The sequence below is a fragment of the Salmo salar genome, chromosome 18 (genome assembly GCF_965601325.2).
Source record: "Salmo salar chromosome 18, fSalSal1, whole genome shotgun sequence".
Lineage (NCBI taxonomy): Eukaryota > Metazoa > Chordata > Actinopteri > Salmoniformes > Salmonidae > Salmo > Salmo salar.
In genome coordinates, this window is record NC_138308.1 from 28,742,548 (window position 1) to 28,766,314 (window position 23,767).

Here is a 23,767-nt window from a genome sequence, read left to right on the forward strand (position 1 = left end):
GGTAAACTATCTCGACCAGCTTAAAATCCAAGCTGGTCTAAACTGAATTTTCCAGCAGGGCCCCATATGCAATTATACAGTCCAATACATCCACAGTGAGGTTTCAACTGATTTTTACTATTTGTCTTTGGTTTAAATGATTTAATAACATTTCAACATTGTTTAGCATTACCTAGTCCAATTGTGGCATAACTGTAGGCATATTTGTTTGCATCCATTTCAATGACGTGCTTATATTTTGAAGGTGAACTGCTGATTCCACTATTGTTGGAATGTTGCTCACTTCCACTATCATTAATGTTGCTCACTTCACAGTTGTCACTTACGCAGCCACTCCACTCTCATTTCAGTTTCTTCTGTGTTTCTGAGAGCTTATCCTGCGGTCGTTTTTTTCTCCAGTCCAAGAACTTACATCTCGCTTGGTTGGCCTGCCATCCAGAAAGGAACCTACTGCGAATTAAATAGTGATTGCAACGTGCAACGTCCTCTCAGAAACGTCTATATGAACACACCATATGGATGATTCTATTGAGACTCTTGAGCAGATCGAACCCTATCCTTTTGAAGGCCCCCCCACCTTACAGTGTTAAAGTAAACATTTTGCAGTTTTAAAACTAATGTCATGTAATTCTACTCATTTTGTCATGAGGTGGTGATTGTTCTTTAGCAGTTTTATAGCTAATTTCCTGTAATTCTGCACATTCAAATCAAATCCTACAATTCTACACATTTTGCCTTGACTAATGCCATTTTCATACGATATCTGAGTGAGAGTGACTAACAAAATCAATGCCCTGTGTGCCCAGTCTGTAATTTGATGATGATTAGGCTACTTGGTTAAGATAGCTGGCTAGACTACCTTACCTAGCAATCCAAAATGTTTTTGCTAACATGGGCTTTGAGTGACTGTCATTGACTGACATAACAAGTGAAAAACTACCGATGCACTACCAAATATCCAACTTGTAGCTTGTGTATTCCACATGTATAACTCTAAACAGTAAGTTGAGTCCGCAACTGACTTACTTAACATAAAAGAAAGAAAAAATAAAGTATGTATTTTGCAAATAGGCTCTGGTCTTGAGGGCCAAATATCAAGGTAAAATGCAGGACTGATCATTTTCATTTATCTGTGGGAAAACAGTGCCCTCTTGTGCGTAAAATTAAATCTCCACAAAAGAGGCCATGGGTGATTCAGTGTGAGATTATTGTGCATTTGTGCATTGGCCTAATAGCCTACGCTATGGCAGACACTGTTCATTTGGTACTGCATCTGAAACTGCCACTTCTGGCACATTTGTCATTCCTCAATAGGCGCTTCTTCGAGCGCTGCTCATCACGTTGCCACGCAACAACCATCCATGATCACGCAGGACCTAGCGCGTTGCATACTGGGAGTATCTCTGTGATGCTGATTCAGGGTCGCCAGTAGTTACCACAGCCACAAAGTCATAAATCCCGCCTATTTCTACAATTTATATGCTTAAAATCTGATTTTAAACCTAATTCCTTAACCTTAACCACACTGCTAACCTTATGCCTAACCCTAACCTTAAATTATGACCAAAAAGCAACAACAAAATCATGAATTTTTACGATAGGCCTATAGCCAGACTTTTTGGCTGTGGTAACTAGTGGAAACCCTGATTCAGAGGAGTAGAACGAAGCGGATAACCGGGAGAATGGAGACTGGTGCAACGACAACCGACACATAGCCTATGTCTTTACCACGACCTCGCTCAAGAAACAATGCACTTCTCAAATTCCTCGCGCACCGAGGCCTTACACCGACGTCAGATGATAAGGTCTGGATGCAATGTTTTTCTCTTTGTTGAATTGACGTAGATGATCTTGCGGACATAAAGCACATTCAAAGGCATTGGCACCTTGGCTATAATAATGCTGATACACGGTCGCTCGCTTTGCTATGATAACTTGGGATAGCAAACGCCCCTTTGCTGTTTCTAGAGAAGAAAGAAATCTGGAATAGATGATTGGCAATCTACAACACAATTATTGGCAACGTCGCCAGATGATGTCAAGAGCTTAAACATGACAATTTGTTTATTGTACATCTATATAACAATAATCATTAATAATTTATAAAAATTCACCATAATGCAGATTTACGTCAGGGATTTGATTCACTCACAACGGGAGATGTAGTCTTTTACAAGCATCTAGTCGGGTTCCTTTGCGTGGGCTTTCCCGACTGTAAACGACATTTCCCGTAGTGCCACTTGCGCCCTTCCCATGCAGTGGAATGTTGTATCGCGGTTGAAATGTGTGATATTGGTCCAATACGTGATTCCCGAAATATTTTTTAGGGGCAGAGTAAAGTTACACTACATGCCCATTGGGCCAAGGGCGCAGTACAATGGTGAATTCTTGGAAAACGTCAAGCCTACTCTGGATGGACTGTGTGCGCCGCCTGACGCTCAAATGGTTGCCTACCCGTTGAGGGAAGCACTGAAACTGCAGTGCGGAGAAAATGTAACCGTAGGAGGAGAATGATAGTAGAGCTTCTGTGCCCGGGGACTGCTGTTAGTTGCGATGACGAGTTATGCCTTATGGAGTTATGTCTAAGGAAAGCATATTAGAAACAGAACGAGTCCCTCCCTGTTGTAGCAGTAAGGTGAGAGCGCAAATGGCAATGCATAGGCCCAACCTCAGATAAGTGCAGTGGGCTACTGAAATGGTAGGCTACACCCTTTCGTAATGACATCTTTTGGGGGTTGTTTTACATTTTAGTCGATTAGCAGACGCTGTTATCCAGATTGACCTACAATTATCACAATTGACCGCTCTGTCTTTTTTTCTGTTGATTTTGGTTAGTTACAGATTTTGAAGAATATAAAGACATGAATCAAATATATGCCTACTAAAAGGGTTTTGCCAAATCTGGGTGTGTGGTATTGGAGTTGTTCAATCCAAAGTCCCTAATGCAGGTTGCTAAAACCTGGGAGGAGAAAAGGGAGATCAATTTTTCGAAATGATGTCTGCCAGGTAAACTTAATTATTTTTGATGTACTTTACTGTAATCAACTAAGTGTAAATTGGCATTATTGAACCTGGAATGAATTACATGATAGTTAATTAACGTGTATATTGCTTTATTACTTTACACTCCATTCCTCTGACATCTTTGAGAAGATTTGCAGAATCTGCCTGCCTCTGCCTGCTTGTTCTTCAGACTTGCATGTATTGTTGCATTGAGGGTATCTTCCGCACATTGTCTAGGGCAGTGGGAAGCTTCCACACTGGTGTGAGGCTCAGGATGTTCTCTCATGCTTCTGCATTTGATTTGAGAATGCCTTGACCCCAGCTGTTCTAATAGGTGTGGTGTCTGGCAGGCAGCGCAATCTTAGGGAATGCCAGCAGGTGTGTGAAATTAGGGGGTCTGTGGCGCTACTTTTGGCCTGCACGGTGCTGTATGGCGCTGTCCAATGTGCTAAAAAGAGCTTCTGTCACACCTGTGCCTATGGATTCCGTTTGCAGCGAATTTGCACGCAATCACACGTTTTAGCTCTAACTGTTGCTGTCCCTGGTGCTAAATCTGCGACCAACACATTTGTTTTGAACGCGGGCCGCGGTGCTGACAGTGGAGCTGAATTGTTTACTCATTAGCCCGTAGACACATTTGGGGTTCAGAGGCGTTAGTGAGTGAGATCTCTCCAGTTTACAAGGGGTTTGTAGCCTAAATTAGTGTGTTTTTCTTCCCAGGTAAATGGCTGAAACAAGTTGGGAGCTGCTGTGCCTCTGTCTGGCCGACCAATGCAGTGTGTAGGGACGGTCGCCCAGCCCGACGAAAACATGAACGGAGCGGGGGAGCAGGTGGACATCCTGTCTCCTAACTGCATGGTAAAGGACCGATGGAAAGTGGTGAGTTTATTTATCTTCAGTGCTATTTTGACCATGTAATTGTGTCTCAGTGGAGTGATTGGTTGAATAATTGAGTAATTGATTGAAATGAAATTAGTTGAGAATCCCTGATTTGGAATATTCCTTACCCTGATGTGAACTAGCGTGGTCACAGAACTGTTGGTGCTCTCTTGCCAAATCGTACGGGCAGTATGTTTCCATTAACTTGTCCAGGTATTTTTTTGTCAGCATTTAGAAAGTTCCATATTCATTAGATGTGACAATTGCCTGCTAGGGTCCATTTACATGTAACTATATTTAGTCAATAAAAACAGCTGGGCGTAATGATGTCACACCAACAAACAATAAAACCGTTTTATGCAAAAACCTACAGTGTCAAAACAAATGAGTGGTTGAAGTGTTTCCATTACCCATTTAGGCAAATTGCTCATTAATAAATTGTCGACGGCCTGTTTGCCCTCCCACCTATCTGATTCTTGTCTCAGGTAGCCCGCGGAAGACGGCATGGCCAGATTGCAATAATTGACTAATATTTGCCATATTCTAATAATTCTCTGTGTCATGGTGAAACTAGCACTCCTGTAGATCTGAATTAACTGGACGGTGAAACTTGCCAGCCAACCAGAAAAGCAAGGTGAAGCAATTCAGGCATTCTTAAAAGTCAGGACATTCTTGTCCTGCAAAGGAGCATTATTTTTTATAGTTGACAAAATAGATTTAGCAAGCAGTAGGCATTTAGAATGAAATGTGGAGTTTTATAGTTACATGATGTCATCATGTGCCCTGTGTATCTTCAAAATTATTCGGCAGTAATTTATTCAAAAAACACAGTTTCCACCATCATTTGTCGCGATAAAGAAAGTTAGACAATAAAGTTAAATCCATTCCTGTCAAATGGATAAAAATGTTATCAATCTTTAGAACATCTCTGCTATATCTGCCTGCCTTTCCATTGCAATAAAACCATTTTGTAGAACAAACCTGGGTCAATGGAAACCTGCCTAGTGATAGGTGTGACAAGGATTATAAGAGTTAGCAAGACAGCACAAACCGTTTTGGGACCAGGCTAGTTGAGAACTAGCATTTTTTAAATGTTCACTTTAAAGAACAGGCAGCCAACCCAAATTAGTAGACATCCACATTACTCCGTTTTTCACAGTGTTTATTCTTCTCTGCCACCATTTCCAGCTGAAGAAGATTGGTGGGGGAGGTTTTGGGGAGATCTATGAAGCATTGGACCTGCTGACCAGGGAGAATGTGGCTCTGAAGGTAGAGTCAGCCCAGCAGCCTAAACAGGTTCTCAAGATGGAGGTGGCTGTCCTCAAGAAACTGCAAGGTAAGGGTCTTTGTGGTTGAGCAGTATCTCACACACACACACACACACACACATACACACACACACACACATATACACACATGCTACAGGTGTGGTTAAGCACCTGTAACCCTATCTATACAAAGCACGTAATAAAACCCCAAAGGTTGTGGGTTCAGTTCCTGGGACCGCCTTTGCCAGTCTTTCCCTTCTCCTGCACTATACTGTATATAGCCCTATGTGATGGAATTCCACTCTCCTGTTGTGAAATAGATAAAAAGTGCAAGTTAAGGGCAGGCGTCTATCAAGGAGGGATAGGGATCACTAAGGACACGATCAATCAATGACAACATCACCTTGTACATGAATAAGCATGGCGAGGTTAATTACGTTGTCTATCTATGGTCTACAGTGAAGTGAGGTAAACGTTCGTCTGTCTAGCTATTTGATTAGTGTTATTGGCATCTGTCTGGACCAGGTTGAAGGTGTGGTGATTGTTTGTTTTGTTCGGGGGTTGGATGAGTTGGGTAGTCACTCGGTTGACATGTCTGTTGCACTGGGGTTTATACTGCTTTGTGAAAAATAATATTTTGGCATTGAGTGTTTCACATTGTTGGAATCCCGTAAAAAAACAGCTTGTCACAATCCAACTGAGCATGAGCGTATTGTGTTGAAATATGCAGAGATTCTAATCTCTTAGGCAGCATTTATTTGGGGGTATTTCTGTGGCTTGTTCTGGTCTATAGCCCCAGGAACAGATACAGAACTGTGACTGCTGGCAGGGAGGATTGTTAATGAGCATGAAACTGTGAATGTGTGTCTGCCTGGCTGTGCTGTTAGTGAGCACCCTTCTTCAAATGACTTGGGGAAATACCCTGAATGTTCTCTTACTACTGTTATTGAAATGCAAATCAACCTGAAAGACTAAGGTCATTGGAAATTACTTGCCTGAAGTTAGCATGCCCTACTTGTATTTTATGACTAAATCTAGGGACTACATGACTTTGAATATGTTTAATTCTCTGATAAATGCCTCATTCATATAGGAAGATACCACATTCTGAATGTATCAGGTCCTAGGAAAGCAATCTGATCCCAATTCTTCTAACAAGGATGCAAAATGTTTTGGGATTATTACAAGGGTTGGTCTAACATCTAACTGAATCAGTTGTTTAACTGTGATGGTACAAGTCGATTTATAGATAGCTAATGTTATACTGACTGTATTGTAACATTTACACTAACCTCTCTCCATTCTTTCACAGGAAAAAATCATGTATGTAAATTCATCGGATGTGGAAGGAACGAGAAGTTTAACTATGTGGTCATGCAACTTCAGGTAACCCTCTATCAAAACAGTCTGATAGAATTGCCTTAGGTAGAGAGAATCACAGCCAAGGCTACAAATAAGTAGGAAACAATGATTGAAAATTAATTATCCCTCTCTTCCTCTCTCGTCCCCCTCTCCCATTCTCCCCCCTCTCTCCCTCTCCATCCCCCCTCTCTCTTATCTCTCCCTCCCCTAACCTCCCTCCCACTCCCTCTTTCTCCCCCATCCCCTCTTTCTCCTCCCCCTCTTCCCATTTCTCTCTCTCCCCCAACCCTCTCCCCATCTCTCTCCCTCTCCTCCTCGCCCTCTCCCCCACTCTTTCCCTACCCATTCTCCCCCCCAGCAGGGGAGAAACCTAGCAGACCTGAGGAGGAGTCAGCCCCGCGGCACCTTCACCATGAGCACCACGCTACGCCTGGGCAAACAGATTCTGGAGTCCATAGAGGCCATCCACTCTGTGGGCTTCCTGCATAGAGACATCAAGCCTGTAGGTGGCGCTCTCAGTAACTATTAACTTAAAGCCTGCAGGTATAAGGCATTATGATGTGTGGTTACAGGTATAAGGCATTGTAAGGGGTAGAAAGAATGGTGGTGAGATAGAGAGAACGAAAGAGAGTGAGAGAGCGAGTGGGGGTGAGACAGAGCGAGACAGATGGGAGTGTGTGAGAGAGAGTGAGCGACCGAGTGGGGGTGAGACAGAGCTAGACAGATGGAAGTGTGTGAGAGAGACGGAGAAAGAGAGACTAGGACTGCATAATATGGGCAAAATATCTAATTGCGATTACATTTTTTTTACCAAATATTGTGATTGCAATTTGTATCGCAATATACAGTAGATCAAAACACTTGGGTGACTGTTGGAACCATAGAAATGTAGATTTAAATGAAGAAGCAAAGTGGAAAGCAGCATCGTTTTTGTTTGGAACAATGTTTGACCTAACAGAACAGCATGGAAACGTATAGTGAATCTAACAGCGGGGAGGAGGAGCTGCCATAGGTGAACGGGGCTTGGTGTGTGTGGGAAGCAGACGCAAGAGTAGAAAAAAACCGAAGTAAAACTATAAAAACGCGGCTGGGTAGCATTTCAAAATATTGCACGCGATATGGATTTCTTGCGATATGGATCTCTTGCGATATGGATATTGCACATCAATATTCCAATTTTGATTGGAATTTGATTAATTAAGCAGCCGTAAGAGAAACCATGTTGATCTCAGTCTGTGTGCTCAAAAATGGATAGCACTTTGGGTTAGTGAGCCTCAACGTAACATCTAGGCCTTATTGGCGCCAATATTGTCAATTAAAACCAAAAATAAGTCTAATTCGTTTAGGTTCTGGGCAAAAGCTAGTCTCACGTCTATACAATGATAGGGGGAAACAGTGCTTTGGGCTTCACCTGTTTTATATTCCTGTGATGTCCTCAACTCAATCTGTTTCTCGTTTTTTTTCCCAGTCTAACTTTGCTATGGGTCGACTCCCCTCCACCTACAGAAAGTGCTTCATGTTAGACTTTGGCCTGGCTCGCCAGTACACCAACACTACTGGAGAGGTTCGACCAGTAAGTAGCCGTGGAAGGATTTTGTTAATGTCATGTTTTATGGTATGTTAATATTCAAATCTATTGAATCATTCTAACAACAATATATATAATATGATATAGGCTAATATACAGTTGGCAGTGTTGTAAAGTACTTAAGTAAAATTACTTTAAAGTACTAATTAAGTCGTTTTTTGAGGTATCTGTACTTTATTATTAACATTTTTTACAACTTTTACTTCACTACATTCCTAAAGAAAATTATGTACATTTTACTCCATACATTTTCCATGACACCCAAAAGTACTCGTTACATTTTGAATGTTTAGCAGGACAGAAAATGGTCTAATTCAAACTTATCAAGAGAACATCCCTGGTCATCCCTACTGCGTCTGATATGGTGGACGCACTAAACACACGCTTCGTTTGTAAATTATGTCTGATAGTTGGAGCGTGCCACTGGCTATCCGTAAATAAATAAAAACTAGAAAATGTGGCCGTATGCTTTGCCTAATATAAGGAATTTGAAATGATTTTATATTTTTACTTTTGATACTTAAGTATATTTAAAACCAAATACTTTTAGACTTTTACTCGAGTCGTTTTTTACTGGGTGACTTTCACTTTTACTTCAGTCATTTTCTGTTAATGTATCTTTACTTTTACTTAAGTATGACAATTGGGTACTTTTCCCACCACTGACAGTTGGCAAACAAGATGCAGGCTAATATACAGATGGCTAGCCTGATGCAGGCTAATATACGGTGGTCTAGCCTGATACAGGCTAACATACAGTTGTTAGATACAGATATACAGTTGGCTAGCCTGATACGGGCTAATATACAGTTGTCTAGCCTGATACGGGCTAATATACAGTTGTCTAGCCTGATACGGGCTAATATACAGTTGTCTAGCCTGATACGGGCTAATATACAGTTGGCTAGCCTGAGACGGGCTAATATACAGTTGGCTAGCCTGATACGGGCTAATATACTGTTGGCTAGCCTGATACGGGCTAATATAGCACTCACTTCTGTCATCATGAAGTGCTTTGAGAGACTAATCAAGGATCATATCACCTCCACCTTGCCACACTAGATCCACTTCAATTTGCATACCACCCCAATAGGTTCACGAACAATGCAATCGCCATCACACTGCACACTGCCCTATCCCATCTGGACAAGAGGAATACCTATGTAAGAATGCTGTTAATTGACTACAGCTCAGCATTCAACACCATAGTACCCTCCAAGCTCATCATTAAGCTTGAGGCCCTGTGTCTCAACCCCGCCCTGTGAAATTGGGTCCTGGAATTTCTGACAGACCGCCCCCAGGTGGTGATGGTACGAAACAGCTCCACTTCGCTGATCCTCAACACTGGGGCCCCAAAAGGGTGCGTGCTTAGCCCCCTCCTGTATTCCCTGTTCACCCATGACTGCGTGGCCACGCACGCCTCCAACTCAATCATCAAGTTTGCAGACGACTCAACAGTAGTGGGCTTGAATACCAACCATGATGAGACAGCCTACAGGGAGGAGGTGAGGGCACTCGTAGTGTGGTGTTAGGAAAACAACCTCTCACTCAACATCAACAAAACAAAGGAAATGATCGTGGACTTCAGGGAAACACCAGAGGGAGCATTCCTCTATCCACATCGACGGGACAGCAGGTGGAAAGTTTAAGTTCCTCGGCGTACACATCACGGACAAACTGAAATGGTCCACCCACACAGACAGTGTGGTGAAGAAGGCGCAACAGTGCCTCTTCAACCTGAGGAGGCTGAATACATTTGGCTTGTCACCTAAAACCCTCACAAACCTTTACAAATGCACAATTGAGAGCATCCTGTCAGGCTGTATCACCGCCTGGTACGGCAACTGCACCGCCCACAACAGCAAGGCTCTCCAGAGGGTGGTGCGATCTGCAAAACGCATCACCGGGGGCAAGCTACCTGCCCTCCAGGACACCTACAGCACCCGATGTCACAGAAAGGCCAAAAAGAGCATCAAGGACAACAACCACCCGAGCCACTGCCTGTTCACCCCACTTCCATCCAGAAGTCGAGGTCAGCACAGGTGCATCAAAGCTGGGACTGAGAGACTGAAAAACAGCTTCTATCTCAGGGCCATCAGACTGTTAAACAGCCATCACTAACACAGAGAGGCTGCTGCCTACATACAGACTTGAAATCACTGGCTAGTTTAATAAATGGATCACTAGTCACTTTAATAATGCCACTTTAATAATGTTTACATATCTTGCATTACTCATCTCATATGTATATACTGTATTCTATACCATCTATTGCATCTTGCCTCGGTCATTGCTCATCCATATATTTATATGTACATATTCTTATTCCATCCCTTTACTTAGATTTGTGTGTATTAGATAGTTGTTGTGGAATTGTTAGATTACTTGTTAGATATTACTGCACAAGCATTTCGCTACACTCGCATTAACATCTGCTAATCATGTGTATGTGACCAATAAAATTTGATTTGAATTGATACAGTTGGCTAGCCTGATTCAGGCTAATATACAGTTGGCTAGCCTGATTCAGGCTAATATACAGTTGGCTAGCCTGATACAGGCTAATATACAGTTGGCTAGCCTGGGCAACAGGGGAGATTCTTTGTGTTTTTCTTCTTGCTGACTCAGCCTCCAGTCATCGATTAGATAGGCAGGCCTGTACTGCAGATATAGAACAGCGACGGGACCACACACTCATGCATGCACGCACACACAAACACACTGTTGTAAATTCTAACATGCAGTTTCTGAGGCACTATTCCTGGGACTTCCTTCAGAATGGAATGGGTGTTACTATCAAAATGGCGGTGCACATAACCAGTTTCCAGTTAGAGATGCCAATGACCATTAGAAACTAGAAACATTAGGAAGATGTCCAAGAAGATGATGTCATCTGATTATGGTACATTTAAGTTATGCCTTAAGCGTTGTAAATTCATTAGTTAATAGTTTGTTAATGTTAATTAATGCATAATTTATTTGGAAATTGCCTTGTTATATGTTCACATAGCGTTGATGTTAAAGGACAAATCTACTCAAAAACTATCTTTTGGTATTTTTTCATTAGGCCACTGTTGATGCAGTCCCCAAAACACATGCAAAACATTTTGGGACTGTATCAACAGGGGACTAATGAAAAAATCCTAAAAGATAGTTTTAAGTGGATTTTTCCTTTAAGGTTTTTACAGATGTTGTGCTGCCATGTGATGCTGTTCCTTATTCACCTGTGTTGTTTTATTTTTTGCAGTTTTGCTGTTCCTTTTTGGGCTTTTCTGTTCGAAGCGCATGCTTGTGATCCGTCTCATCAGTAAGGTGCTTGATCCCATTTACGTTTTTATTATCTCTCCCTGCCTGAGATATTTTCCATATCCTTCCTCGTCTCGTTTTAGGTTTTCTTTTAAGTACTTTAGTTCCATAAATCGTTTTCTTTCTAGTTGTCTGAGGGAAATTATGTTTCGGGTTTCGTCCTGAAAAGAGAACTTACCGCATTTTATTTTCCAGCCCAGAACTGTGGCGGGATTTCGGGGAACTGTTCGTTATGCGTCAGTAAATGCTCATAAAAACAAAGTAAGTGTCTATTTGGGGTGAAAAAATTCTATGCACTACAAATTAATTCCAACCTGAGGGTTTTGTGTTACATCATTTTGTCAGGAAATCTAAAATAGCTGTTGTGTATGTACTCCAGTAAATCATGAAAATTATTATCTGATTAATGCATTTTTTACCTTCTCAGGAAATGGGTCGCCATGACGATCTATGGTCGCTATTTTACATGTTGGTAGAGTTTGCAGTCGGTCAGTTACCATGGAGAAAAATTAAAGATAAGGTGAGCTACTATCTACAGTTGCTATTATAATTATTACACTTCCCAATATCAGTTGTTTCCAATATTTCTTCATCCTGGTCTAGGAGACCCAAAGGGGTGCACATTGTTATTTTTTACCTTAGCGCTACACACCTGATTCCACTAATCAACTCATCATCAAACCTTTCACTAGTGGAATCAGGTGTGTAGTGCTAGGGCAAAAATAAAATGTGCACCCTTTGGGGTCCCCAGGACCAGGATTAAGAAACCCTGCAGTAGAGAATGGTTACTAGTGTCTACTGGTGTCTGCTGTGCTCAACTGGTATCTAATGCTTTCTACTGTATCTCTTGTTTGTTACCAGGAGCAAGTGGGTCAGATTAAAGAGCGCTACGACCACAGAATGCTGCTCAAACACATGCCTTCTGAGTTTTACATCTTCTTGGATCATGTTTTAGGCCTTGACTACTTCACCAAACCAGATTACCAGGTACCTACTGTTCACTCCCTGCACGTGCATTCAAATGATTTATCCCCCATTGAACCTTGTTTTTCTGGCATTCATTTCAATAGCAGAGTGAACAAGACATGGAAGTGTGGCAATGTGAGACTAACTCCCATACCATACTCTCTCTCTTAATTTTTAGTAATGAAACTATAAAAAACCGTCCGAAGTAAATACATTTTAGTACTTAAAGTAAAGCTTATTATTGTATAGCAGGTTTGGTTGAATTTCAACTTTATACCTTACATACATTTTCCGAAAACCCTTTCCCTGTGATCGTCTATGCAGTTGCTGATGTCGGTCTTTGAGAACAGTATGAAGGAACATATCATCACAGAGAACGAGCCTTTTGATTGGGAGAAGGGAGGGACGGATGGAGTGCCTCTGTCCACCAGCACGTCAACGCCCCCTCAACAGAACACACGACAGACTCCCGCTGTGATTGGGTAAGGGAATCAAAATGAGCCATTTAGCTTTATGCAACTGTGAGAATTTGTAACGCACTGTTGTGTAAAATGAAAAGGGAATCACACTTCAAAACATTAAAAACGCATCCACATGAAGATGAACAGTCTATCCACTACTTATTAACAAGATTTAACAGCAGAAAGCAGAAAGGAATTCAAAGGGAATCACACTTCAAAACATTTTGGACACATCAATATGAAAACATCTAGCCAGCAAAGAGATTACACAATTCCCATTTACCGGTAGCCTAATTCACTTAAAGAATCAGGAACAAACAGTCTAATGCTGGGTTGTGACAATTCATTCAGATTTAGAATACAACTGTGAGGATTTGCAACACACTGTTTGCATTTGAAGTGATATATGATATTTTCGACAACAACACTAATTGAATTAATCGCCTGATCATTTTGTAAAAGAGAATGTGCTCTCATTAATGTTATAATGTAATAATTAAGAATGTTCTCAATAACTTACCTTGTTAAATACAGGTAATGAAAGAATGAATAAAAAAAGAAAGAAAATAGTCAGTATCAGTCCATGTTCTGTGCTTTCCCAGGGTGGTGAACGTGACTCTGGTTCCTGGGGAGCTGCCGAGGGAGAACACAGATGACGTTCTACAAGACGAGCACCTGAGTGACCAGGAGAACGCTCCACCTGCAGTACCCAGCAGGCCTTGCGAGGGGACACCTCCCCAGTTGGAAGCCGAGGCGTGGCACGACACCGACTTAAACCGCAACCAACTCAGGATCAGCATCAGCAAGGTACAGGAGGGACCATCTAATATGTCCTCATTGTATCTCACTGTGGTACTGGCAGCACTATGAAATATTGCCTTATAGTCTTTAAATATATTCAAACGGTAGAAGTACATTAGAAGGGCTAGTTTACTTTCTTGTTGGTTTTCAATGACCATCTATTACGTTCAGAGGATATAGACCATAGAAATAGAATGGGCTTGCAAGCTCTAACCCTGACAATTTGACTGGTAAACTCATGGGTGCACTTTCAATGGCTGCCTGGTATTGTGATGCAATCATTTCCATGGTAATGTAAAATGTTAATTCAGATGATGTTAACTTATGTGGCTCATGCAATGGAATGTATTTTTTGTAATGTCAGTTGTTGATTAAGTATATCACAGCACATATTGATGGTCATGGCTAGAAGGGATCCAGCTTTTGTAAAATTAACGTCAGATTTTGTGTTTTGTAGCAGGTTAGGAGAACTTATTCAGCAGGTTAGGAGAATTAACGTAGCAGGTTAGGAGCATTAGGTTAAGGTTAGGAAAAGGGTTAGAGTTAGCAAAAATACAACAAAAAAATGAACTTTTGACATTAATTTGACAAAAGCAGGATCCCTTCTAGCCAAGACACACATTGATGGGTCCACTTCCTACTTTTACTTCCTGGTTTGCTTCTATGGGTACACTCGCAATGGTAGCCAGTACACTCATTATACCATCATTGACTTGAATGGGGTCTCATTCTCATTTCAATGATATAGACATACCTGGTTGTAGATAGACCTGGAGATATACAGTTGAATTCGGAAGTTTACATACACTTAGGTTGGAGTCATTAAAACTCGTTTTTCAACCACTCCACAAGTTTCTTGTTAACAAACTATAGTTTTTGCAAGTCGGTTAGGACATCTACTTTGTGCATGACACAAGTCATTTTTCCAACAATTGTTTACAGACAGATTATTTCACTTATAATTCACTGTATCACAATTCCAGTGGGTCAGAAGTTTACATACACTAAGTTGACTGTGCCTTTAAACAGCTTGGAAAATTCCAGAAAATGATGTCATGGCTTTAGAAGCTTCTGATAGGCTAATTGATGTCATTTGAGTCAATTGGAGGTGAACCTGTGGATGTATTTCAAGGCCAACCTTTAAACTCAGTGCTTCTTTGCTTGACATCATGAGAAAATCGAAATAAATCAGCCAAGACCTCAGAAAACAAATTGTAGACCTCCACAAGTCTGGTTCATCCTTGGGAGCAATTTCCAAATGCCTGAAGGTACCACGTTCATCTGTACAAACAATAGTACGCAAGTATAAACACCATGGGAAGGAGACACGTTCTGTCTCCTAGAGATTAACGTACTTTGGTGCAAAAAGTGCATATCAATCCCAGAACAACAGCAAAGGACCTTGTGAAGATGCTGGAGGAAACAGTTACAAAGTATCTATATCCACAGTAAAACGAGTCCTATATCGACATAACCTGAAAGGCAATGAAGAAGCCACTGTTCCAAAACCGCCATAGAAAAGCCAGACTACGGTATGCAACTCCACATGGGGACAAAGATTGTACGTTTTGGAGAAATGTCCCCTGGTCTGATGAAACAAAAATAGAACTGTTTGGTCATAATGACCATCGTTATGTTTGGAGGAAAAAGGGGGAGGCTTGCAAGCCGAAGAACACCCTCCCAACTGTGAAGCACAAGGGTGGCAGCATCATGTTGTGGGAGTGCTTTGCTGCAGGAGGGACTGGTGCACTTCACAAAATAGTTGGCATCACGAGGAAGGAAAATTGTGTGGATATATTGAAGCAACATCTCAAGACATCAGTCAGGCAGTTAAAATCTTGGTTGCAAATGGGTCTTCCAAATGGACAATTACCCCAAGCATACTTCCAAAGTTGTGGCAAAATGGCTTAAGGACAACAAAGTCAAGGTATTGGAGTGGCCATCACAAAACCCTGACCTCAATCCTATAGGAAAATATGTGGGCAGAACTGAAAAAGCGTGTGGGTGCAAAGATGCCTACAAACCTGACTCAGTTACACCAGCTCTGTCAGGAGGAATGGGCCAAAATTCACCCAACTTATTGTGGAAGGCTACCCAAAACGTTTGACCCAAGTTAAACAATTTAAAGGCAATGCTACCAAATACTGATTGAGTGTATGTAAACTTCTGACCCACTGGGAATGTGATGACAGAAATAAAATCTGAAATAAATAATTCTCTCTACTATTATTCTGACATTTCACATTCTTAAAATAAAGTGGTGATCCTAACTGACCTAAGACAGGGATTAAATGTTAGGAATTGTGAAAAACTGAGTTTAAAGGTATTTGGCTAAGGTGTATGTAAACTTCCGACTTCAACTGTATTTCAGGTACTGTGTTTACAATGAATTTAAAGTGCTCAAACATGGTAAAGTAAATAATAACACCTTTACAATACAGTTCAAGCTGGTCTATACCTGCAGTACACAATAGGTCTAACTCTTGACAGTGATTGTTAACAGTGGTAACCCTAGAAACGCCCTTTCCCCCAGGGGCAGTTGGCTGCGGAGGAAGAGGAGCCTGCTAGAGGGACGTGTCCTGATGCCCTCGTGGGTGGAGCTCCCCCAGAAATGACTGGTGCTCAGGTCTGCGCTCTGCGGTACCGGAGGATCAACAGCCCAGAGTCAGACCGTGTGTCCGCCGCAGACGGGAGACCAGACATCTACGACAAACGAGGGTGAGGGCGCTATACACTGAGTGTACAAAACATTAGGAACACCAGCTCTTTCCATGACAGACTGACCTGGTGAGTTCAGGTGAAAGCTATGATCCCTTATTGATGTCACTTGTTAAATCCACTTCAATCAGTGTGGATGAAGGGGAGGAGACAGGTTAAAGAAAGATTTTTAAGCCTTGAGGCAATTGAGACATGGATTGTGTATGTGTGCCATTCAGAGGGTGAATGGGCAAGACTAAACATTTAAGTGCTTTTGAACAAGATATGGCCAGCATCATACCACCCTGCATCCTGCTGCTGGCTTGCTTTTAAAGCTAAGCAGGGTTGGTCCTGGATGGGAGACCAGGTGGTGTTGGAGGGCCAGTAGGAGGCACTCATTCCCAAGGCAGTGATTGGGGGCATTTCCCTGTGTAGGGTGCTCTCTTTCAGATGGGATGTTAAACAGTGTCCTGACTCTCTGTGGTCACTAAAAATCCCATGGCACTTATCATAAGAGTCGGGGTGTTGACCCTGGTGTCCTGGCTAAATTCCCAATCTGGTCCTCATATCATCACGGTCACCTAATCATCCCCAGTTTACAATTGGCTCATTCTTCTCCCCTGTAACTATTCCCCAGGTCATTGCTGTAAATTAGAATGTGTTCTCAGTCAACTTACCTGGTAAAATAAAATAAATAAAATGGTAGTAGGTTCCTGATCGCTGGTTTGAGTCAAGAATTGCAATGCTACTGGTGTTTTCATCCACAACAGTTTCCTGTGTGTAGCAAGAATAGTCCACCATCCGAAGGAAATCCAGCCAACTTGACACAACTTTGGGAAGCAATGGAGCCAGCATCCCTGTGGAATGCTTTTGACACCTTGTAGAGTCCATGCCCCAATTGCCCTGTTCTGAGTGCAAAAGGGGGCTCCGCTCAATATTAGGAAGGTGTTCCTAATGTTTTGTACACTCAGTGTATAGTGCAGACAAGTTATACACTGTTGTGCATATGTATACTTTATGTACACACCACACATCAATCAATCAAAGAGATTTTATAAAGCCCTTTTTGCATCAGCACCAGCGTAAACCCCCAAAGATCAAGCAATGGAGAGGCAGCAACACAGTGGCTAGGAAAAACTCCCTAGAAGACAGGAATCTGGGAACAAACCTAGAGAGGAACCAGGCTGCGAGGGGTGGCCAGTCCTCTTCTGGTTGTATTGGGTAGAGATTATAAGAGTACATGGCCATTAGGGCCAGATCGTTTTTTTCAAGATGTTCAAACGTTCATAGATGACCAACAGGGTCAGATAGTAACCATGGCTATAGAGCAGCCATCCTCAACAGGTCGACTGCAGTTCGGATCCGGACCCAGAATGACGTCAATGCGGACCACAGGTCTCGAAACTAAAACAGAAAAGGAAGAGATGAAGTGGGAGCCTAAGATCACGGTACACCAGATAAGACAGGCTGACCCTAGCTCCCCCGGCACATGCAAGCTATTGCAGCATTACTACTTGGGACTGAGACACGTGGGTCGGGAGACAGGGTCAGGAGTTAACCCCACCAACCACTTAAGGGATTTCAACAGACCACTAACCTACTACCCTGAGACTAGTGGTGTACCGCGGTTTCTCAGGGCCCCACTGCAAGGTCTGAGCAAGGGAGGGAAATGTGTCAGAGGAAAATTGCAGATTTATCTCTAATCTCCTGTAATTCTAAATATTTTTGCCATGGCTTGTGACGTGTTCATATTCTATCTGGGGAGTGGGGGGGTGACCTCCAGGGGGCCCCCAACCCCCCAAAAATAAACAATTTCTTATTACATTTCAGAGCCCGCTGGCCCCCCCGAGGGACACACACAAACACACACATACACTGAAAACACATTAAAACACAACACACATGCACACAGTCAAAATTAACATTTACCAAGGTTTTTGACAATGATTTTGTCTTCCTACCAGGTCTCGTATGGACATTCTGGGATCCCCGTCCCGCCACGTGCAGTCCTCCCAGCCGGCCCAGATGCACTCCCTGGAGGGAGGAGGTGGGGACCGGCAGGGTGGCAGTGGTAGACCAGGTCAAGAGGTCTCCGTAGCCTCTGTGGCCGACCCCGAGGCCCACAGTAACGCGTTCATCCGGTCTGTACCACTCGCCGAGGAGGAAGACTTTGACAGCAAGGAGTGGGTGATCATCGACAAGGAGACTGAGCTCCAGGACTTCCTGGGTCTCCTGGGCCCAGGGGCTGAGCCCACCACCTCGGGGCCCACCACCGACGAGGAGCCTGAGGAGCTGAGGCCCCTAGACGAAATGGAGGAGTGGAGGAGGTTACGGGGAGCTGGAGGTGGAGAGGTGGTGGTGAGGCCAAAGATGCGAGCAGGAGGCATTGGGGTGCCGCCAGAAGGGGAGGGGTCTAATGGGGCCAGTCCTGGGTACCCAGGTTATCACACTCTGCCTCATAGCCGTGGACACAGACCACGGCCACAGTCGGAGTACTTTGGAGCTCACGGACAGGTAAGAGCAATGGGCTGTGGGGTAGAGAAATGGTCTGTGTGTTGGTGTGCGAGTGTCTGGTTTGGGGTCCATTTGAACTGAATTGAAATTCGAATTAAATTGAAATGGACTGTCTTTGTCTGCATCTGTGTATGTCTTTTTGCGGGTCTATGTCTAGGTTACCCTGTTATTTCCTGTGTCGAAAATGTAACTGGACACAATTTGAAAGAATGGTATACTTATTCTTAATCTTCTCAGGCTTTGGTAGTTACTTTTTGAAGGTCCGTATACGTGTATGTATACCCACTGTTCATTTGATCATTTTCAGTACAGTGCAGAGCTTACTGTATTTCCGCTTCATCTATCCACTGACTCATGCCTGTAATGACAAAGCTGTCACAAAGTCAATGAATAATATTTGTACTGTATTTATACCGGTAGTGTTGTATTTAGTAAGTCATCCAGTGTATGCAACAGCACTGCAGATTCCAATAGCCTATAAAAAATGTACTTCCTCCATCCAGGATACACAGCTGTGCAAACAAACTTCATGAAGCACAGCAGTGTGGAGGAACTGTTATCTGCAATGACTGAATTACGGCCATAGTTTTAATAACATTCATTTGGGCAGTTACATAGATTTACGTCACTAAAATGGGTGGAGTGAAAGTTTGATTTTCCATCTGTAAATGATCTGCAGATGGTCACACTATCTGTTGATGAGCAATTGCTTGCTAAGGTTAGGGTTAAGTTTAGAAAAAGGGTAAGGGTTAAGTTTAGCGATAGGATAAGGGTTAAGGTCAGGTTTAGCGCGAGGGTTAGGCAGTGGTGGAAAAAGTACCCAATTGTCATACTTGAGTAAAAGTACAGATACCTTAATATAAAATGACTCAAGTAGAGGTAAAAGTCAGCCAGTAAAATACTACTTGAGTTAAAGTCTAAAAGTATTTGGTTTTAAATATACTTAAGTATCGAAAGTAAATGTAATTGCTAAAATATACTTTAAAAGTATAAATCATTTAAAATTCCAGACAGCACCATTTGTTGTTTTCAAAATATACGCATAGCCACTCAGACATAATTTACAAACAAAGCATTTGTGTTTAGTGAGTCCGCCAGGCCAGAGGCAGTAGGGATGACCAGGGATGTTCTCTTGATAAATGAAATTTGACAATTTTCAAAATTCAAAATGTAACGAGTACATTTTGGTTGTCAGGGAAAATGTATGGAGTAAATAGTACATTATTTTCTTTAGGAATGTAGTGAAGTAAAAAGTAAAAGTTGTCAAAAATATAAATCATAAAGTAAAGTACAGATACCCCCCCAAAAAGTATTTTTACTTAAGTACTTTAAACCACTGGGGTTGGAGTTAGTAGATAGTTTAAATGTTACTGATAGTCTGTAGAGCATCTACAGATGGACTATCCATATAAAGTGTTACCTTTTTATTTTTTATTTGGTTTAACCATTATTATTTTCTCATTGATACAAAGATGTATTTTGCTAGAGGCCTGTTCAAGATGGCAGCCATTTCAACCATTTTGTGCTGATGATGCAGGATGATGCTGTGGCGTCAGTGAATGTTCTGATAGCAAATATGTTTCTGATTGACATGTGTCAATCAAAGGAGCATGTTTTGTAGGAGTGTTATGGGTCATGATGGTAAACTGTTCCAGTACACAAAAACTGTTCCACTACACAAGTAGTGATATGTTTCTGCTCTCTCCTCTCTCTCCGCGCCAAGTCAATCTCTGCCTCTTCGAAACCCGATTTAAATATCTTGCCAAAATAACATTGGCCTGTACCTGCATATCCATGTCCAGTGACAGTCGGCAAAAACTGAAACACTCGAACAACATCCCTTTTTATCCATCCAAAATAAACCCCCACCCAAACGATTGTGCATAGGTCTCGTTTATCCCTCCCAAAAAAGAGATTGAAAAAAGAGATCCCTCCCCTTATATTTCTGCTGTCTGTGCGTGTGTGTGTTGGGCTCACTGTAACATGCACCCAGACACACAGAGACCCAGACACACAGAGACCCAGGCACACAGAGACCCAGGCACACAGAGACCCAGGCACACAGAGACCCAGGCACACAGAGACCCAGGCACACAGAGACCCAGGCACACAGAGACCCAGGCACACAGAGACCCAGGCACACAGAGACCCAGGCACACAGAGACCCAGGCACACAGAGACCCAGGCACACAGAGACCCAGGCACACAGAGACCCAGGCACACAGAGACCCAGGCACACAGAGACCCAGGCACACAGAGACCCAGGCACACAGAGACCCAGGCACACAGAGACCCAGGCACACAGAGACCCAGGCACACAGAGACCCAGGCACACAGAGACCCAGGCACACAGAGACCCAGGCACACAGAGACCCAGGCACACGTACAAACAGAGACCCAGGCACACGTACAAACAGAGACCCAGGCACACGTACAAACAGAGACCCAGGCACACGTGCAAACAGAGACCCAGGCACACGTGCAAACAGAGACCCAGGCACACGTGCAAACAGAGACCCAGACACACGTGCAAACAGAGACCCAGGCACACGTGCAAACAGAGACCCAGGCACACGTGCAAACAGAGACCCAGGCACACGTGCAAACAGAGACCCAGGCACACGTGCAAACAGAGACCCAGACACACGTGCAAACAGAGACCCAGACACACGTGCAAACAGAGACCCAGACACACGTGCAAACAGAGACCCAGACACACGTGCAAACAGAGACCCAGACACACGTGCAAACAGAGACCCAGACACACGTGCAAACAGAGACCCAGACGTGCAGATGCACAGAGACCCAGACGTGCAGATGCACAGAGACCCAGACGCACAGAGACGCAGACGCACAGAGACCCAGACGCGCATACAAGCAGAGACCCAGACGCGCAGACGCGCAGAGACCCAGACGCGCAGACGCGCAGAGACCCAGACGCGCAGACGCGCAGAGACCCAGACGCGCAGACGCGCAGAGACCCAGACCCGCCCAGCCGACGCGCAGAGACCCAGACGCGCAGAGACCCAGACGCGCAGAGACCCAGACGCGCAGAGACCCAGACACGCAGAGACCCACTTCAGACATTCCCATGACAGCAGAGATAGAGAAGAGACGGAGTCTTCTTGGCCACACCCCCACCTGATGCCTTTCTCCTCCACTCTTATTGGTCTTTTTCAGTTGGAGGAGGATAGGCCCCACCCCCACCACCCGCACCACTCTTTCCCGAGGCCCAACCAATTGAGAAGATTGGCGTCGTACGTGTTCTCGTCCTCTACCCTGGAGACGGAGCAGTATCCCCATGGTAACTTGGAAGCTGGGGCGTTGATCCAGAGAAGCCGCTCTGCCGAGAGCAGCCCCGCCCGTCTCCCCTCGCGGCGCCACATGCCCCTGGTACCCGGCAGCCCCGGGGGGTCGCGACCACGACACTCCGTCCTCAACCTGTCCCGACTCCAGATACAACAGATGCTGGCTAAACTAATGAACAAGACGTGATCGGATAAAAAAGCCCAGTAGGGGTTGTATCTGACATTTTGTGTAACCACATGCAGCGCCTTTTCACGAACCACAACAACAATATCCCTTCTCCTCCTCCTCCTCACAGAAAAAACACAGTCCTGGCTATATCTACGGGGATTGGAAGGTTTTAAAAAAGGGAATATTACAAAATGTTTTTTTTTTATTATTGTGCAGTAAACTGAGGCCCACCGGCCCGGCCTGTACCCTGTGCTCCGAGTGTGCCTGTGGGTTTGTGGGACCGGGGGCCAGGAATAGTAGGATTGCATTTTGTCCTTCTTGAGGAAGTGCAGGCAAGGTGGATATCCACCCCATGAGGCATACAGCTCCGTGGAGGGACAGAGAAGGAGAACCAGGAGGGGGAGAGAGAGAAAACCACATGGTCCAAAACCTTGTACACAACAGACACTGTACACACCACTTTATTGTACACTGACACTCGTTTTTTGAAAGATGCTGTTTTTATTCAAGCACTGAGTACTGTAGCTTTCTGAGGGTTAGACTTTTAGGCAAAGAGTCTGTGGGCTTTGTGTCATTTCTGCTCTGCCCGGGCATTCATCTGCACATGCTTAGAAGTGCTTTAGGACTGGCGCAGGCATGCCTGTGTGTGGATCATCATCACCACCACTATTGCCATTTTGATTCACATGTTGTTCTTGTTTGATCTAGTTTAAAGCCAAAATCCGTTCGTTTTTGTTATTTCAAATAAAGCATAGCAAAAACATTTTTTTTACGTTTATTTAACTACGCAAGTCCGTTCAATGACAGTCTAGGAACAGTGGGTTAACTGCCTTGTTCAGGGGCAGAAGGACAGTTCAATGACAGTCTAGGAACAGTCTAGGAACTGCCTTGCAGAACGACAGATTTGTACCTTGTCAGCTCGGGGATTTGAACTTGCAACCTTTCGGTTACTAGCCCAACGCTCTAACCACTAGGCTACCCTGCCGCCCCAATGACCATTAAAAATGTTGAATTGTCATTGGAGATGCTGCTTTAATGTGCCAGGATGTTGCCAGGATGTTGAGATGAACAAAGAGAAATTATTACTGTCATGGATCAGTATAGGCAATAGATTGATAGGCAATAGATTGATAGGCAATAGATTGATAGGCAATAGATTGATAGGCAATAGATTGATAGGCAGTAGATTGATAGGCAGTAGATTGATAGGCAATAGATTGATAGGCAGTAGATTGTTAGGCAATAGATTGTTAGGCAATAGATTGTTAGGCAATAGATTGATAGGCAGTAGATTGATAGGCAGTAGATTGATAGGCAGTAGATTGATAGGCAGTAGATTGATAGGCAATAGATTGTTAGGCAGTAGAGTGGCGTGTGTAGGCGGAGTAGGCAGTGTTGATAGGCAATAGATTGATAGGCAATAGATTGATAGGCAGTAGATTGAT

At 43.4% G+C, this 23,767-nt stretch overlaps 1 protein-coding gene across 1 annotated transcript in view; it reads left to right on the forward strand.

The window, feature by feature from the left end:
* Positions 1–1,480: 1,480 nt before the first annotated feature.
* LOC106577167 (tau-tubulin kinase 1) overlaps positions 1,481–23,767 on the forward strand; it is a 38,190-nt gene continuing 15,903 nt past the window's right edge. The window contains exons 1-13 of the mRNA XM_014154979.3: positions 1,481–1,805; positions 3,724–3,882; positions 5,071–5,218; positions 6,463–6,536; positions 6,871–7,014; positions 7,981–8,085; positions 11,602–11,667; positions 11,834–11,926; positions 12,268–12,393; positions 12,697–12,854; positions 13,436–13,640; positions 16,168–16,352; positions 18,296–18,845. Of these exons, the coding sequence (XP_014010454.1) occupies positions 3,775–3,882; positions 5,071–5,218; positions 6,463–6,536; positions 6,871–7,014; positions 7,981–8,085; positions 11,602–11,667; positions 11,834–11,926; positions 12,268–12,393; positions 12,697–12,854; positions 13,436–13,640; positions 16,168–16,352; positions 18,296–18,845 (1,962 nt within the window). The 5' untranslated portion in view covers positions 1,481–1,805; positions 3,724–3,774. The remainder of the gene's footprint in view (positions 1,806–3,723; positions 3,883–5,070; positions 5,219–6,462; positions 6,537–6,870; positions 7,015–7,980; positions 8,086–11,601; positions 11,668–11,833; positions 11,927–12,267; positions 12,394–12,696; positions 12,855–13,435; positions 13,641–16,167; positions 16,353–18,295; positions 18,846–23,767) is intronic.